Source organism: Cebus imitator, unplaced genomic scaffold, assembly GCF_001604975.1.
Source record: "Cebus imitator isolate Cc_AM_T3 unplaced genomic scaffold, Cebus_imitator-1.0 Scaffold131, whole genome shotgun sequence".
Classification (NCBI taxonomy): Eukaryota; Metazoa; Chordata; class Mammalia; order Primates; family Cebidae; genus Cebus; species Cebus imitator.
The window spans coordinates 891,407-909,185 of NW_016107446.1; the positions used below are offsets into that span (position 1 = coordinate 891,407).

A 17,779-nucleotide genomic window follows, 5' to 3' on the forward strand; every position below is an offset into this window, starting at 1 on the left:
GCAAAGCTTTTTCAAGATTTTACCCATTTTGTGGACAGAGAAATAGAGCTTTTAATAGTGCAATGTTGCATATACGGGTAACTTGTTCTTTGAGAAATATAAACTCAAACTCACAAGTTGTCATGATAACATATGCAGTAATACAACCATTCTACAACAGAATCACCCACACGTAAAACACATGACCAGGCTTTGAGCTCACACCAATTCACACAGCATACAGTTGTGCTACCAGGAGAATTTCTTCATTTATTCTTTAGTTAATTGAAACACAGATAGGAAAAAATGGTGCCAATTCCCCTCAAACACCACATGGATGTTTTTGCTTCTTGGCCCACTTAGAATCCCAAAAGGACAAAGAAAATACATGGACCAATATTAGTACAGGAAACATGTTTTAAAGAACAGAGATGAGCTCTTCATCCCACTTCAGTAAAGCTTGGGCTGATGAAGACAGGGTGTATTCAGGGTCCTCTCTTGTCATACATACAAGCTGACGCTTGTTTCCCAAGCATTATCGTAGTGGGTAGACTGCCTTTATTGTTAGTCCCTAATAGAATAAAATCAGTCATCACAATGAAGAAATTCTGAAGAGGGCAGTGAAGTGACAACGTCAGATCGTCATCAATGCTATACAGAAACACAAAAGGAATCCCCGGCCTGTGATGAATGAGAGGCCTTTGCTGTGTGTTCAGGACACCTCAGAGCAGGCACATAAAGTGCTGGGAGGTAACACAGCCTGTCTGGACGTCCTCGGGAGGGTGTGCCATGCAGGAGGCGATGCCCCCATCCAGCACACACACAGGCACTTCCACCTGCTGCCGGTCCTGCTAAAAGTGTGAGGCTAAAACCGGCCTCTCCAGAAAAGAATGCTCAGTATGTGCTGACCACACTTCCCTTTTAATTTCCCCAGTATTCAACAGGAGGTACATTTTAACAAGAAAAAAATATCCCTAACAAATAGGACAGATGACTCCCTTAACAAGAGAGCAACTACGAACATGATACAAATTTAAATAAAAATGTTAAGTTCAACATGTTCATCATGGAGTTTCAAATCAGCAGTTGCTGTGACAGGAAAGGGGCACACAGCTGGGCCCTTGCGTGCCATGGCTGTCCCGTGCCCACCGTGGCTGTCCCGTGTCTGCGGCTTCTTCAAGGTGGGGAGGGCAGCTTCTCTCTTGGAGCTTTCTCAGTTTGTCAACAGATCTTCACTTGCTAGGCAGCCAGAAGCATGAGTTCACCCAAGAGTGAGTGCTTGGGTACACAAGGCAGAATCTTTTGGGAGCTGAGAGCTGGAGAGGAAGTAAGAAGGAACAAAGGGACTTCTCCAGGTCAGCCGTTTCTTAGGGCAAAGGCAGAGCCCACGAGGTAACCCTGGGAAACGGGCTCACGAGTGAGTAGCATGGATGGAGAATGCGTCTCTGCAGTGAGGGCAAGGCCGCCCCCCGTGAGGCTCTGCGCATTAGCCACTCACCCAGGCAAGAGAGGGCTTCCTCTCCAGCCATGCCGAAGCCACGTTTCCAGTGCAAACATGAGTCTAAAGGTCGGAGTGTGGGGGTGGTGGGGGAATCCCCCACCTGGGTCTGACTGCACGAGGAAGACTCCCTTTTTTTTCAACGTACACCTTTGTCTTGGATTACTAAGTGCCTGGAGAGGTGAACTCTTGCATGTCTCTATTTTTGGGATTTTTAAAGGTTTTCCATGAACATTCATAGAGCCTGGTCAGCAGTGAGGAGTCCTTGTTGTGTGTGGACGGAAGGCTCCCTGGCACCCAGATGTCTCCCTTCGTCCTGGCTGACATAGAGCATGATGGTCGTCTGCTCTTCACGTCCAGCAGGCTCAGAAAGAACTTGGAGTTCCCCTCATGCCCTCGGGACAAGCTTTTCAAGTCCGAGTGCCAGGGCTGGATGAGCTGGGGTTCGTGTGTCTGCTGGCAGCACAGTGGGTGTGCACAAGACCACCATTTGGGTATCTAACAAACACTGGCTCACAAAAGGGATTTTGGCATATCTGACAAAGCTTTTTGTCTGAGAGCCGAATTGAGCTTCCTTTCAACTTCATCTGCAAAAAGAAACCAAGACTAAGAATGCTGTCATGTGTTAAGTATACTTAAAGTGGCTATGTTCTAGTTTTGCAGAGTTGACATGCGTTACTCCATGGGTTATTATTTTGAGAGTTTCTTAAGTATCAACTTCTTGAAACAAAATACTAAAGGTGTAAATAAAGCCATCCTTAGTAACAGGAGAAGTAAAAAAGCTACACAAATGCTTTTCTTATTTCACAAAAGTAATTGCTGCTTGTCTGGCCGAGGCATTTCTACCCAAGATCCTCTCTCCAACATTCTCTGGGCTCTGATCATTTCAAGCATGGCCTAATTAGAAAGGCATGAATGTTAATGCTGAATGGGACCATACAATAGTCGAATTCCAGGGTTCTCTCATTTGCAAATAAGAAAAGTAAAGCACAAACAAATAAGGGATGTAGTCAAAGTTATGTAGCTAATGAATGGCATATTCCTGGCTGGTCCTGGGAGACATCCTTTTGTTTCCTTAGATGTAACTGGCGAAACTGAGTCTTAATGCCATGGGTCCCTGTCTGATAACTAGGACTTGAGTTCTGAAAGTTATGAAGCTTTTCTACACAATTCACCTGTGTCAACCCAGGGAGGTTGGTCTATTGGCAGGATCAAGCAGCAACTTAGTGATTCATCCCGCACTCCTTAGTTGCATCAGTCATTCCACAAACATGGACTAGAAGCCTTCAACATGCCAGGCTTAGCCCTACGGACACTGAGATAAAGAAATGAAGTTCCCTGTCCTCGAAGAACCGAAACTCTAATAGTACAAGGTGACAACTGTGAATGCAAACACTAAGTAAAAGGTGGGTGAAAGAGAAGGCGATTACTTAAGAAGTCTGAGATGGCTTCACAAGGGAAAAAATACTTCGGCTAAGTTCTGACTGGGCATTTGCTGGGCCCAAAGAAAAGGCTAAGAATATCCCAGGCAGTGGGTACAGCATTTACAAAAGCAACCAAGTATGAAATACCAAGCCACGTCTGGAAAGTTCTGCTAAAGCCAGGATGTGCTGGAAAGCAGAGGTGGGGAGAGATGGGCTGCATCTTCCATGCCAGGGGGCGTCAGCAAAGGCTTCTAAGTGTGAGGGGAACACGTCGGATTCCCCCTCTGGGAAAAAGGCTCTGCCAGCCATGTGGAATTCAGGCCCACAAGAAAGAAGTCTCCAGAAGGGGAGTACAGCGTGGGGACCAAGAATGTGGGGTTCTGAACTGGTCTGGGAGGCAGCTCTGGGTGTGCCCATTTCCTGAGCATGTGACTGCTCTCTGCCTCTGTTTCCTCTCCTGTGAAATGGAGATGTGGACAGCAGATACTGCATAAAACTGTCATGATGACAAAAAGCTAGCATGACATAAAATGCTATGTCAGTGCCTGGCACATGGCACATGCTGGGTAAGCGCCTGATATTCTGCTGCTGCTCTCCTCCCCACAGCTGTCCCGCAGGCTCTCTTAATAACCAGCATCCAAAGGGGGAGAAAAACTACACCAATGTTACACCTACCAGCCCAGCCTCTGCCTCTGCTCACACAGACATCAGTTTCTATGAGTAGGATCAGATATTGATGTGTTGTAGTCACAGAGACAGAAAAAAAGAAAAACCGACAAAGACTATTTTTCCATCAGTAAAATCTACCTTCCATACGATGCTGACTGGCCAGGAAGCAGCTAGTGGGGATCGGTACTCACCTTATCATAGGTGTAAATTAAGTTTTCTGACTTGGCCAGGCCGAGAGCCACCTGCATGGTCCTCCTGGCGTGGACGCTGCCCCTCATGGCCCCTGTCAGGAATGGGCAGAGGAGCTGCACTGACCAGGTGTCGGGCAGCATCTGCAGCACCTGGGCTGCGTCGAATTCAGTGGCGTGGTGGTTCAGCAGGTCCATGGCGGCCACTGCCAGCTCATTGGCGGCGGGGCCAGCACGCAGGTAGATGGCCAGCAACGTGTGGAAGAGGCGCTGGCGGTGGGGTGGGTCCCGGCCCTCGGAGCACCACAGGCAGTAGTCCTCGGCCGCTGCAAAGTCCCGCAGCTCATGCACCAGTATATGCAGTGCCTTCTCGTGCTCACCCAGCTTCCCGTGCAGGATGGCGCTCTCCATGGGCAGGCCAGCTCCCTGCAGCCTTTCTGTGAGACAGAACCCATAGCTCAGAAAGAAAGGGGCCCGCTGGCCACCCGCCCAGCAACTGGCCTCCTGGGCTTCAGGAGGGGCAAAGTCAACCTGGTTCTCTCACAATGCCAAATGCTGCCACTCAGGTAACGGAGGGAAGGTTTTCTTGCATTTTCACATTGTGGATCTGGGTGTTAGTAAAACAGAAGGCAGACTCTACTCAAAAGTATAGCTGGGCCACAGAACAATTCCTTTTTCTAGCATTTCGAGGATGAATAGAATAAATGAACCACAACCTCAGAAAGGCCCAGGGGCTCAGTATCAGCCTTCCAGGTCTCCAGTTACTCCGTGATCACTGCTATCCTTTCAGGACAGTATCTTTTGACTAAAATAGGACACAAGTCCCCTAAAATCCTAACAAATACTACTTCCCCCAAAAGGTGTGCTGAACCCCTTTATTCCAATTTAAAGTAGATTTCATGGAATGGAATATGGGCTCAAAAAATTCAAAATCCATCTCTACGTTATTCAACAAAAGGTTGCTAAGAATAGGATTTTTTATTTGTTTCACCTGCAATTAAGTTTCCAGGTCCTAAGGAAAATGACATAACCCAAAGGAAGCACCATTCCTGACCAAGGCCCTGTCCTTAGTGGGCTGTGTCTCACTGGCAAAGTCACCTTGCTTCCCACCCCATCTGTAACATCCACCCCAGTCCGTCTAGAGCTCCACCACCCTTATCTGCATTCTAATTAAACTCTGAGTCTCTAAGGGCCAGAAGTGAGTCTCACCTGTCTTTACATCCTCAAGAGATTATAAGATCTCTTCCTACTGTGAAGAAATATTATGAGGACAATCCTTAGCTCAGGGTCAAGGCTAATAATCAAATTACAGGCATCTGAATCTTGTCTGTCCCTCAGGCCTGAAGAACATGGCAGACATTGCTGGCCGCATAGCACAGGGCTGGCCCTACAAGGTACGTCCCTTATAGTGCTCGACACAGAAGTTACAATATGCATCACCTTCAACCTCATAGTGGAAGGCCAACAAATAATTACTAAGTGGCTGCCATAGTTAAGGCCCCAGGAGAGGCACAAAGACGGTTAAGAAAAGATCATCATGGTGATTTACACTTCCACATCTATCATTTCATTTATATTTGCAGCCCACAGCCACCCCAAGGGGACAGGCTGGGGTGGAATCGTTTTTACAACTTCCCTAGACTGACATCTCCCCATGTCATCTAACTAAGAAGGGATATCAAATTAGTGTTGGGTTTCCAGTGCTCCTCACACAGTGCTACAGGGGATACCCCCATTGCCGGAAAGCTCCCCTGTGCTATCTGCAAGCGCAGACTTATACTTAATGACTGCTCATAAAGGGCCTCTTCCGGGAGACTGCCTCTGACCCCTCTGCCCCCTCTGCCCCAAGACACAGCTTGTGGGTTCCTCTGCCCATCTAGAACTGTACCAGCCCTTATCTGCATAACAATTAAACTCTGTCTCTGAGGACCAGGACCAAGTCTCATCCATCTTCACATCCTCAGTGCAGTGACACACTCTACATGCTCAAAAAAGCTGGCGGAATACAAGCATTGATCCACACACTTGTGGCTGGCCTGAGAGTTTTATAAGGAGATTGGTAAAGCAAAAAGAGTAAGTCAGGAGAGAGTAAAAATATTCAATAGCTGGTACATCCTGGCAATGATCAGTCAGGGACGGTAGCTGTGAGTCAACAGAATTCACATGGCAGATCGCCACAGAAAGTCCCAATGTAGGTGCAGGTGCAAGCCAGAACTAGTATTTGCTGGTCTCATGAAATACCATCCCACACCCCTGTTCTGGCTCTACTGCGCATTGGGCTGTGTGACCTGTGGCAAGTGGGTAACCTCTCTGAGTTTCAGTGCACTCTTCTGTAAAAATGGAGGAATGACCAGACTCACTTCACAGGGCTGTTGTGGGAACTGTATGTCATAAGGCAGCCTGGGTGTTTCAACCTGTGCCTGGCATATCCAGTCAATCCTCATTATTTGTGGATTCTGCATTTAGAGTCATCTACTCGCTGACATTTATTTGTAACCTCCCAATCAACACCTGCAGGAATTTCAAGGTCATCTGCGACAAGCACAGACCCCGACACAGAGCTGGGGCCAAAGGAGCCGCACCCTCCCTCCTTGCTTCATTTCCTTTTCAGGGGCTATTCAGTGTCACGCTTTTTTGCATTTTGGTGCCTTTTGTTGGTGATTTCAGTGTAGTGCTGAAGTGCTGCCTGGCACTCCTAAGCTCTGTGGAGACAACAAGTGTATTAGACATGCTTTGTTATTGGTCAAAAAATGGTATTAAAGGAATCACCCCATGGAATCACCCAGGAGCTGTGCCAAAGCCCCTCTCTCTGCTTCCTCCCACCCACTTGATAGGAGTTTTTCTAAAGGGAAACAATACTGAGATCATCCTCACCGATGAGAAAGTGGACCCGGTATAAATCGGACTTCTGGAGCAGGCGCCGCAGCTTGGTCTGCGTCTCAGTGGCCTCTGCACCTTTGCTGCTGGCAGAGGCCCTCTGCTGCAGCACCTCTTCCAGGTAGAGCACAGCTAAGTGGGTGTGATACTCTTCTTTCTGCAGGAAACAGGGGGAGCCAAGCAAACAGATAGTGTTTTCCAGTGGGAAGGCCAAAGCTCTCCCCCGTCAGCCAACGCTTGGAGACGGGAGCTGCGTTGACACGAGCGAGGCGGACGCTCACTCGCTGGATCGAAACCCTCTCAGAAACCACAATACAGAGATGAACTGACCACCTATGGGGAACATAACAAAAAATGACCTCTTATTTTGAGAAGTAAGGGCCGCAGAATTTAGGTAACCTACAAAAAGGTATAGCTCCTTTTACTCCCTTTAAGGATTATAACAAAGAAGGAAAAAAGGAGAAAAATAAAAGCTGAGCAGTCGTGAGATGCAAGGAGAAAAAATAAAGCTACCTATTGCTCCAGGTCTCTTTCCGCAAGCCTCAAGGCCCCCATCAGACCATCAACGAGTAGGATGGAGCACCCGGGGAACAGACATTACACAGAACCACATGCCAAAAAGTGTTCTAGTTCAATTCTGTCTTTCCAGCCCATGCTCTTGAGTCTAAGTTCTGCAGTGCTCACCTGCAGTCTCTTGTCTATCACGAGATGTTCCAGATACTTCACAAGGGCTTTAGGGTATTTTTTAAGGCAATTGATAACGTCGTCTGGATTAAAACTATTCTTCTGCTGTTCATCCAAAGGTCTCTTGGTGAAAACCTGAACTCCGACCTGAAAGAGGGGCAGCAATACAGCGACTGTACTTTTCAAACCCACTTTTTCTTCATCTATTTTGGTCACTGCACATTAAAGCTTTAGATAAAATCATCACTTAAAATATAATGATATATTCAATATGTACAGCTTTTTGTATGTCAATCATATCTCAATACAGTGGTTTAAAAAATATAATTATAGAGAAAAACAGTCCAGCATGAAGCACTGTCAAAGGCCAGAGGGCAACAAATCAAGGTAGAAAAGGCAGCCTAAACCCTGAAGCCCTCATCACACACCCTGTGCAAATTGGAAACTGAAGAACAAAGCATTTATTGGTGACAGATTTTGACAACCCATGGAGTAACGATTCTATAATACTTAGATCATCCAAGAACAAGGATGGCCAGTAGCAGAATAGTATGTGAAAAGATATTGAAAGCACTGAAATTTCTGTACAGTAAACTCACTTCTCTGAATATGGATTATCTACTCTGGGTTAATTTTGATAGATGGTTCATCTGAGCTCTAAGCCTCCAGTCCCTGAGCAAGTTTCCAGGCTGCCTTCCTTTGTCTATCAAGTGGAGGCACTGGTCCAATCCTCTGGTTCAAGGAAAGGACAGTGAGGCAGGTAGGAAAGCAGCTCTCCACCGCACCTCCTCCAAGCCCTTACGTGTTCAGGTTCTATCCTATGCACGCACACACGCACCCCCTATAAGCCCAATACATTCATATATCATGTATTATGGTACAGATTTTGGATTCTGTAAGCCTGGATTTGTGTCTCAGCTTTACCAACTACAGCCTCAGTTTCCTCACCTGTAGCTAATGCCCACTGAGGGGTTGCTGTGATGTTTAAGCAATGACCTTTGTCAGGTGACTATCCACCATGTGGCACACTGAATTCTATGCATGTTCTGCTGCTATCATCTATGAGCATTGGGAGAGGCCTAAACTTTGCAACGGCACTGAGATCCATGTTGTAGGTGTGTGTAAGTGGGTCAAGACGTGTTCTGCAGGCATATGCACAGAGGCAAAGTAAAGATGGAGTCACAGGTACACAAAGTGGCAGTGCCTGGTTCTGATTTTCCAGGGAAGGTGGCACCACGGAGGATATGAGAGTATATTCCAACTCAGGTTTTAGAAAGGCAGATGCAGCACTCAGAAACTCTCCATTCAGGACCAAGGTCCTGCATCGGAAACCTAATTTTGTCTCTCTGAGGGGAGCCATGGAAGCGTATGTTTTTCACGGTGAGAACTGAAATGCTTGCTGTGTTCCTCCCAGTAACCTGTAGGGCGTTACTAAGGATACTGTCCTAAGCCTGTTACCTCCGCTCTAGCCAACAGGTGCTTTTTCACTGCCAGCATTTCTCAGTCTCTAAGACAGGCAGAGTCTTTCTCATGGCTCCCCTCCCTCCTCCAGGCCCACAACCTCCATGTTGGCAGTGGTGGGAGCAGGGTTGAGGGCCACAGGCTGCCCGGTGTGGCCCAGGTCTGGGTGCTTCCTCTTCCCAAGGATCAAGTCCTGCAGGGTAACCACCTAATCCTGCTCCAGAAAACAGCAGTGTCAGACTTCTGGAGGGTCGAGGAGCAGAACGCACAGACACAAGTTTGTAAGAAGACACTAAAAATGCAAGCTGGCTATACGTCTTGCTTTTCTATAAAAGTGGCTTGCCCCAGCAAGGGGATTCTCAAAGCAAGTCTCAGCAGCAAGATGCAAAACTGCCCCAGAGCTAGAATCCAGAGAACTCAAGGGAAGTATTAAAAGGGGCACAAAGAAAAACAGAGGAGGAGGTTGAAATGTAGCCTTCTTTTCCCCTCCTAAAATCAAAGTGTTTTGGGTCTATTTTTACCACTTCCCCCTAGCAAAGAGAATGCATTTTTATGAAGCACAAACCTCTTCACTTTTCTGCAGGACCCAATCAGCATAGGCCCATACTAGCTCCTTGTCTAAGCAGTAGGTAAGAAAATCCACGATGTATTCATACAGGTCTGAGCGTGTGGAGTCCTGGACATCGCCATTCACAATGTTCACCCACAACTAGAAAGGAATCAAAAAGAAAAAAAATCATAAAGGTACGTATCTTAGAATTAGCCGAGACAGGTCATATGTTTACTAACTTGGCTTTTTAATACCTTTTAAAGTAGTTGGAAAAACTGTAAATGTTTAAATCAATTTTAGTTTTTTTTGAGAAATAAAGAAATGTAAAAAGATACAGTCTAAGAAATAAAAAAAAAAAAAATAAAGCCCCAGGATCATTTTTCTTTCTTTCTTTTTAACAATAACACAGTAAACAGAATTTATGCAGGGAGGTGAATATATTAAGAATGTTTCTTCATGAAATAAACAAAACGGTTGCTGATGATGTCTTGACACAGAAGAGATTCACCTACAAGCCAGGTTCTCCGTCACAGAAATTCCTGATTTTGAAGTCCCCTTTGGAATGTGATAGGCAGATTTGTGCTTTTAAAAAAGCTTTGGTGATTCTGTCCCCCAAGCTCTCACTGCCTTTTGTGCAGGGGGCTCAGGGTAGACTCTAGTGATAAAAGCCTTTTGCTCTTTCAGCCAGAAACTTCTCTACCATGTTAGGTGAAGCTGACTATCAGGACCCTGGAATGAGGCAGCATTATGTGGGGGTGGAAAGAATGGCGGCTTGCGTGGGTTCCTTCTGCACTACCTGCACGCGTGCCTCACCTTCCCGCACACCACCCCACCCCACCAAGCCGCAGCACCAGGAAGGAGCCCGGAGACAGGGGTGGCGTATAAATTCTGGAATTCTGATGTCAGCATATGAACACTTTTTTTTTTTTTTTTTTTTGAAACGGAGTTTCGCTCTTGTTACCCAGGCTGGAGTGCAATGGCGCGATCTCGGCTCACCGCAACCTCCGCCTCCCGGGTTCAGGCAATTCTCCTGCCCCAGCCTCCTGAGTTGCTGGGATTACAGGCACTCGCCACCATGCCCAGCTAATTTTTTTTGTATTTTTAGTAGAGACGGGGTTTCACTGAACACTTTTTATGATACTAGTTTCTTCAACACAGAACCACCCAAACCAAATAATCACACATACCTTGAAATGTACCATTTTGATAAAATTCTACCACATAGAGATTTATTCCATATCACTTCAGGTTTGCAAGTCTCTCTACAGCTCTGCTAAGGTTATTACTCTACTTATATAAAGCTGTAATTCTGAGAACACCAGGTTTTTGAAAATGAAAATTTTATCACTGACACCCAAATCTATTCTTGGCCACTGGGTACATGTTAATGGGAATTGCCCCCATCCTATTTTGTTTTTTTGTTCTGCTCTGCAATCAGGTTACCACAATAGCCCCTCAAAGCAATCGAACACTAAATACGTGTTCAGTCTTGCCAGAGTCACAAGGTTCACTTTAGCTTGGTGAATATGGCTGATGCTCTTGGCCCCTCACAAAATAAAGCAAAAAGGCACATCAGGAAATGACATGGTATAATACAAGTGCATAATTAATAACAAAGGGGAAAAAGTCTCCTGAGAATGTGAGATGAGGATTTTCTCAAGATCAGTAGCAAGATGTAAGATACAAGATCTGAGAGTGCTAACATATCGATGAGATTTCAATTGGGGTGCAGGACCCCTGCCAGGCCAATGGAGCACTGGTTCAGATCCCAGCTCTACCAGACACATGGCTTTGTGCAAGCGACTGGCCTGCACCAGCTTTGGTTTTGTCACAGGTGACACAAGGATAATAACTTACCCAGCTCACTGGCAACAGTGATCGTCACTAACAGTGGAAATGATAAATCCGACTGTCATTCACTGCCTACATTTTCTGTTTAGACAGAAAAGGCAGCTTAAACCCCGAAGGGCAGTGATATAGTATGACGTGTGGCTCTGTGGGAGATCATATTTTCATTTCTTAAGTTTTCAAAAACTCAGTCTTGATCATGTTCTTTAAAGAGATGGGAAGATAATGAGAAGAAAACTCCTGGCCAACATTTCTCAAGGAATTCACTTCCTAAAACAGAATCATTTTTGCTCTGTATAAAAGGCAAAAGTGGTCTCTATCAACTTGTGAATTTTTTTTAAGTAACACTAAGTATTACTTACGTGGTACTGATTTTAAAATTGCTTGGAAACACTTCTAGACTCACCTGAACCGCAGCAGCGTCTTGGTTATTATAATGATAGAGCAGTCCAAGTGCAAAATACCTGAAACAGAACAACATGGTAAGTACAACCTCCCCCCATCAGCTCCTGGAGGCGACCTTCACACAGTGACACACTCAGATATTCTAGTCAACTTGAGTTCAGGCTGGGCACAATGGCTCATGCCTGTAATCCCAACACTTTGGAAGGCCAAGGTGGATATCCGGATGGCTTGAGCCCAGGAGTTCGAGACCAGCCTGAGTAACACCACAGTGAGATCTCGTCTCTATTTAAAAATTCAAAACAAAGTAACCAGGTGTGGGGTACACATCTGTAGTCCCAGCTACTTAGGGGTGCTGAGGTGAAAGGATCACTTGAGCCCAGAAAGTTGGGGCTGCAGTGAGCCCTGATTGTGCCACTGCACTCCAGCATGGGTGACAGAGTGAGACCCTGTCTCAAAAATATATGTATGTGTGTGTATGCATATGTGTATGTATATATACATATATATATGTATATGTACATATACATATATGTACAGTTCAACAACAACAAATAACCAAAGGATTCTCATTTCTGTTTATTTACTATGGTACTAAAAATGTATGCTCTATCAACTTCCAAAAAGAATCTGATTCCAATCTAAGATGAGCTGAAAAAGTAAACTACGGAAAAATCACATCTGGAATTTCTTTACAATTTGCTTCAAATATTAATATAATTTCATATGTCTTTGGTCTACCACTATTAACCTACATGACGTACTAGAAGAATATGCAGAAAGTATGCTTCCTAACCAGTGACTGAGAAGGAGGGCAGGGGGTCCCAACATGAGGAACAGCAGGAAGTGCCAGTGTCTGGCCCTTGCAGACCAGAGTCACGGAGCGTCCCAGGGAGTGCCCAGAGTTCAAGAACCTGGGTTTCAAGTCCAGCTTCGTTACTTATAACCTGCGTGACCTTGAGTATAAGTAGATTAACTTCCCCAGCCTCCATCTCCTCACCTATAAATGGAAAAGATCAGCAATAGCATTGGCATTGCCTGGGTAGCAAGCCCTCAGCACCCTCCCAAAGTCTGCAGGGGTGCCACGCTCCTGGTCCTCCTCCCCAGCAGGAAACTGGAGTAAGCGGACCAGCGAGAGGTCAGGCTTCTTCCCTGTAAGAGCACACTCTAAAGATATTGAGGTATCTGCTTGAATCCTTCTGTTTTCCTTAGCCTTCTGGAAAGTCCAGCTGACTCTACAGACTCCACCATCCCTTGTCACTACCATGAGGTTGCAGTGTGTTTTCTGGCTCCTGAAAAAGCCAACGTTTATTCCATAGCATATCAGAATAGCTGATGGAAACTGCTGGAAAGGCCAGTACCCACATGGAAGGCTCTGACATCTCAGGCACCTAAACGACACCTAGCACAGTGACCCCAGGGTCTCTGTGGGAGTTCATCCACGCTTTTGTCATGTTGAATCCTTCGCAAAAATCACAGCCCAAAACAAACTCTTGTTCTATAAACGAAGTTGAGGGATCCAATCCCTCTCGCTTTTAAAGATAAAAAAATGGAGGCCTAGAATGGCTGGGCTATGTATTAGCTGCCCAGAATGGGGAAGCTGCTGGCCCTAACCAAGCCAGGCATTACGCATTGATAGCCCATGGTACATAAGGCCATCTACAACTCATACACGTAAGGAAGGCAGAGTTTTTTTTTTGCTTGTTTCTTTGAGACAGGGTCTAGCCCTGTCCCCAGGCTGGAATTCAATGGTATAATCATTGCTCACTGCAGCTTCAACTTCTGGGCTCAAGCAATCGTGCTTCAGCCTTCCAAGTAGCTGGGACCACAGGTGTGCACCACCACGCCCTGCTAATTTTTTTTTAATTTTTAGTAGAAATGAGATCTTACTATGATGCCCAAACTGGCCTTAAACTCATGGGCTCAAGCAATCTGTCCACCTCAGCTTCCCAAAATGCTGGGATCACAGGTGTGAACCCCCATGCCCAGCCAAGGAAAGTGGAGTTTAAATCCATACAGATTTAAATCCAATAAGATCAGCAAGATCAAGAAGCCTCCCTTTGAATCTATTTATCTAGACATTCATTCAATTCAGTTGTCAGTAACTAAAGTGCACTGTAAATTTTGCCAATAAATTGACAAAATAAACATGTGGCATCTTCCACAAGTGAATCCAAGGCTGACTAGAGAGGAAATTGAAAAATAACTTCATTTACTCAAAAGCCCATTACTAGTTCCAAACTGTACTCCAAATCATTCAAAAATGGGTATGAGAACAAATGCCCTCTAACACCCCTTCAAGTGGTCTGCAGACGGTGCTGACAGTGAGGGCATCTGAGGAGCACGTGCATCTGCTGTCCCTATGATTTCATGGCAGTCACCTATAGGTCCTTGGGAACGCAAACAACACATTGGCTTAGTCAGCTTTACGAGGATTTCCCCAGCAAGGGGCCTCAGCAAGGGTGTAGAAGCCCTGGTTGTATCAGGAGGGGAGCACTCACTTTTTGTGCTTCTCTAGCCAGGCGGCACTGTCCGTCAGAAGACAAAAGTTCTCAGTGACGAGGAGGTCCAGCAGGCTGTCATGGTCGGCCTCCGCGTACAGTTTGAGCAAGGCTGTGTCGATGTCCTCCTTGTAGCCGTTTGCTACCTCTGTGCTGCGGACCTCATTCAGGTAGCTCATGAGGAAGCGTTTGCACTTGGCCATCTTCTCCTGGTCCCCCTGGGTCAGCTGGTTCAGGTCTGCGTACTCATGAAGAGGAGGGTGGGACCGGGTGAAGGAGGAGGAGGTGGGCAACAGGAAGGGGTAGAGAGAGATCAGCTCCCGGACATCAAGCTGGCCGCTTCTGCAATTACAGTGTCAAACTAAATGAAGCAAAAAGAGAGAAGAGTACACATAGGCACACAAAACAGCACTGGAGGGGAGTGCACGGCGGCACACGTTCACAGGGCGTTAGGGAGCTGGGGACAGGGTAAGCATGTCGGAGCGACCGTTCTAATCTGCAAGCGCAGCAAAGCACCATCCAACTGGGTGTTGCCACCTGGCTCCAAAAAAGAACAGGGGACGAAGGTGAAAGACATGTACACAACTGGTGTGCGAGTGGAACATCAAAATGTCTACAATGAAGTGAATACCCAGCTGAGCCTGGAAACCAAGGCAGAAAAAGCAACACCTAGGATAATACACCATCAGTATCTGCGCAAAGGCAGCATCACAGCTCTGCTGAAACCAGCATTTTCCTGGCACTAAATTACAAGCAGATTTGTTGAACGGTCCTTAAAGAAGGGACTTTATAGAAACATTAACTTACAACTTCCTCACCAACATCTCACAACAGAAGACACAGAAGTATTCATGTGGCCATTTCTGTGGGGACTCTCGTAGAATTTCAGAGTGTAACATTGGGATGCAACAAACAGTTTCTTTCCCATCTCTTCCCTGGAAGCTGCTCATCTTGGCTACAATCAGAGCGGGAGCTGTGGATCTCAAACCTGGCCCAGTGTCAGACCCAGCTGCCGAAAACTTCCCAAGGAAACAGAAGCAGGGGCCACCCCACCCCAGACACACGAAACAGTGAGCAAGGACCCAGGATCCACGTTGCCTGCGATGTTCAGTGCATCCTCCTTCACCCAAGCTCAGATCAGCTGTCCTCCTCTACTGGCTTTCACTCTGGCTGCCTTTCCTTCCACTCCACTCAGCCTCTCCTGACCTCCCATGGCTTGTACAACCCACAGGATAAATTTCAAACCTCTTAGTATGGCATTCAAGGCTCTTCCAAACTGATCTCAAGCTATCCTATAACTTCAGCCTCCAGCATCCCTTCCACACCCCAACACTTCTACTAGACCTACTTATTTTGCCAGTTTGTAAATTTCATGCCTCTCAAACTTTGCTGTTGCTGTTCCCTTGCCTGTAGCAGTGGTTCTTGGTGGGAAGCAATTTTGCTTCCTTGGGAACATGTGGCAATGCCTGCAGATAATTTTACCATGACTAGGGTGTGGGCGTGCTATGGCATTTAGTAGGTAGAAGCCAGGGCTGATGCATTAAACACCCTGCAATGCACAGGACAGTACCCTCTGCTCAAAGATCTATCTGGCTCAAAACGTCTACAGTGCCACAGCTGAGAATCCTTGACCTAAAGTACAATTCTTGATTTGAGAAATTTCTGCTCATCATTTAAGATCCAGGATGAATCCAGTGAGGATTCCTCCACTGGCTGATGTGAGGGCAACTCTCCCACAGCAGAGCAGCACCTGTGCTGCAGGAAAGGCACACATCCAGTTTCCAAGCTAGAATGGGCACGCCAGAGAAGCAGGCACTGGGTCACCCTTCCATCCCTTGCTCTGACGCTCAAGCCACATTTGCTGAATGAAAGAAGAGCTGATACAAGGACAGGCTGCAGGTTGCCTAAATGAAGAGACACATAGTCCACGTCCCCAGGTTATGAATGATCAGTGTTCTCTTAGTTACCAACCATAACTAGCTGGCAACTGTGGCCTCCAGTATGACACTGAGAAGGAGTCTGAGGACGGGTCCTGCCTGGTTCAACAAGGGCAAGAAAATCATGATTTATTAGCAATATTTTCTGTGAGCACAGAAAAGGAAGTGGAATCATCTTTGTCTTAGGAGTATCTTCTTTAAATACCAATTCTCAGGCTGGATGTAGTGGCTCATGGCTGTGATCCCAGCACTTTGGGAGGCTATGGCAAAAGGATGATTTGAGGCCTGGAGTTTGAGATCAGCCTGGACCACACAGTAAGAGCCTGTCTCTACAAAAAATAAAAAAATTACCCAGCAGTGGTGGCATATACCTGAAGTCCTAGCTACTCAGGGGGCTGAGGCAGGAAGATCACTGAGCCCAGGAGGTCAACGCTGCGGTGAGCTATGATTGTACCACTGCACTCCAGCCTGGGTGACAGAATGAGATGCTGCTTCAAAGCGAAAAAAAAGAAAACAGTTCTCTCAGTCACACTTGGACCAAAACCGAGCAGAAATGTAAAGTTAAGCCATTAAGAGAGTGAGGTGCAGAAGTACAGGATCATCGTCCTATTAACAAACAGGCCCCGTATCTATTCTCTTACAAAATCTAGGATACTTCTAGGAATCCATCTGTGAACAATAACCTAATGTTTCAGATTAACCCATGAGAGAAAGAAGACACCTTGGGATACACCCATGACCCCAGTAAGGAGGCCTTCAACACTGCAGGGTAACACAAGAGCATAGGTCCAAAGGGGCAAAAAATCAACTTAAATCCCAAAGCTATGGGTCTTCCAAGAACAGAGAACAGCACACAAGAGTTGCATAAGAAAAAGTGATATGGGGCCTCATTATTCAAGGAATGATTCCTTCTTTACTCAGAAATCCATTGTCTACACCGATTTTGTACTAGAGTATGAGATGAGAGCCACAGTGGATGTAAGGACGTGGCTGGTCGTGGGCAGACCTCCTACAGAACAGGCAGGGGAGGCATTCCACTCAAGTCACTACTTTGATGAAAATATCTATTCGTGGCCGGGCGCGGTGGCTCAAGCCTGTAATCCCAGCACTTTGGGAGGCCGAGGCGGGTGGATCACGAGGTCAAGAGATCGAGACCATCCTGGTCAACATGGTGAAACCCCGTCTCTACTAAAAAAAAATAAAAATACAAAAAATTAGCTGGGCATGGTGGTGCGTGCCTGTAATCCCAGCTACTCAGGAGGCTGAGGCAGGAGAATTGCCTGAACCCAGGAGGCGGAGGTTGCGGTGAGCCGAGATCGTGCCATTGCACTCCACCCTGGGTAACATGAGAGAAACTCCGTCTCAAAAAAAAAAAAAGAAAAGAAAATATCTATTCGTGGGTTTCCTATACATGTTATTTCTTAGATAGCTGTAAACTGTGCAGAATCCATTCTGGAGAGACATTCTGAGAACTTACTCTAAAGGCAGCACCTGAGTAGGATCTTTCAAGACTCTCATAGCAGGTCTAACTTAATCTTCTGCCAAGAGTGCTGAGCAAGACCTGGGAGAGCTAACTGCTGCTGCACTGAGCTCTCAGCTGTGGGGTGACCGCAGCCTCCGCGTGGCAGTGAGGCGTACCTATAGGGCAGGTGTGACAGGCGGGGGAAAGGGGAGAACGCACTCGATAGCCCACAAGCACGTCCAACAAGCACAGGAGTAATCACAGTGCCAGAAGGGACCTCCTTAAGAGAAACTCAACTT

At 46.4% G+C, this 17,779-nt stretch overlaps 1 protein-coding gene across 1 annotated transcript in view; it reads right to left on the reverse strand.

Moving 5' to 3' along the window:
* Nucleotides 1–229: 229 nt before the first annotated feature.
* TGFBRAP1 (transforming growth factor beta receptor associated protein 1) overlaps nt 230–17,779 on the reverse strand; it is a 61,402-nt gene continuing 43,852 nt past the window's right edge. The window contains exons 6-12 of the mRNA XM_017541093.2: nt 14,082–14,423; nt 11,585–11,642; nt 9,346–9,489; nt 7,320–7,466; nt 6,633–6,792; nt 3,762–4,195; nt 230–2,064 (exon numbers count right to left, since the gene is read on the reverse strand). Coding sequence (XP_017396582.1) covers nt 1,888–2,064; nt 3,762–4,195; nt 6,633–6,792; nt 7,320–7,466; nt 9,346–9,489; nt 11,585–11,642; nt 14,082–14,423 — 1,462 coding nt within the window. The 3' untranslated portion in view covers nt 230–1,887. The remainder of the gene's footprint in view (nt 2,065–3,761; nt 4,196–6,632; nt 6,793–7,319; nt 7,467–9,345; nt 9,490–11,584; nt 11,643–14,081; nt 14,424–17,779) is intronic.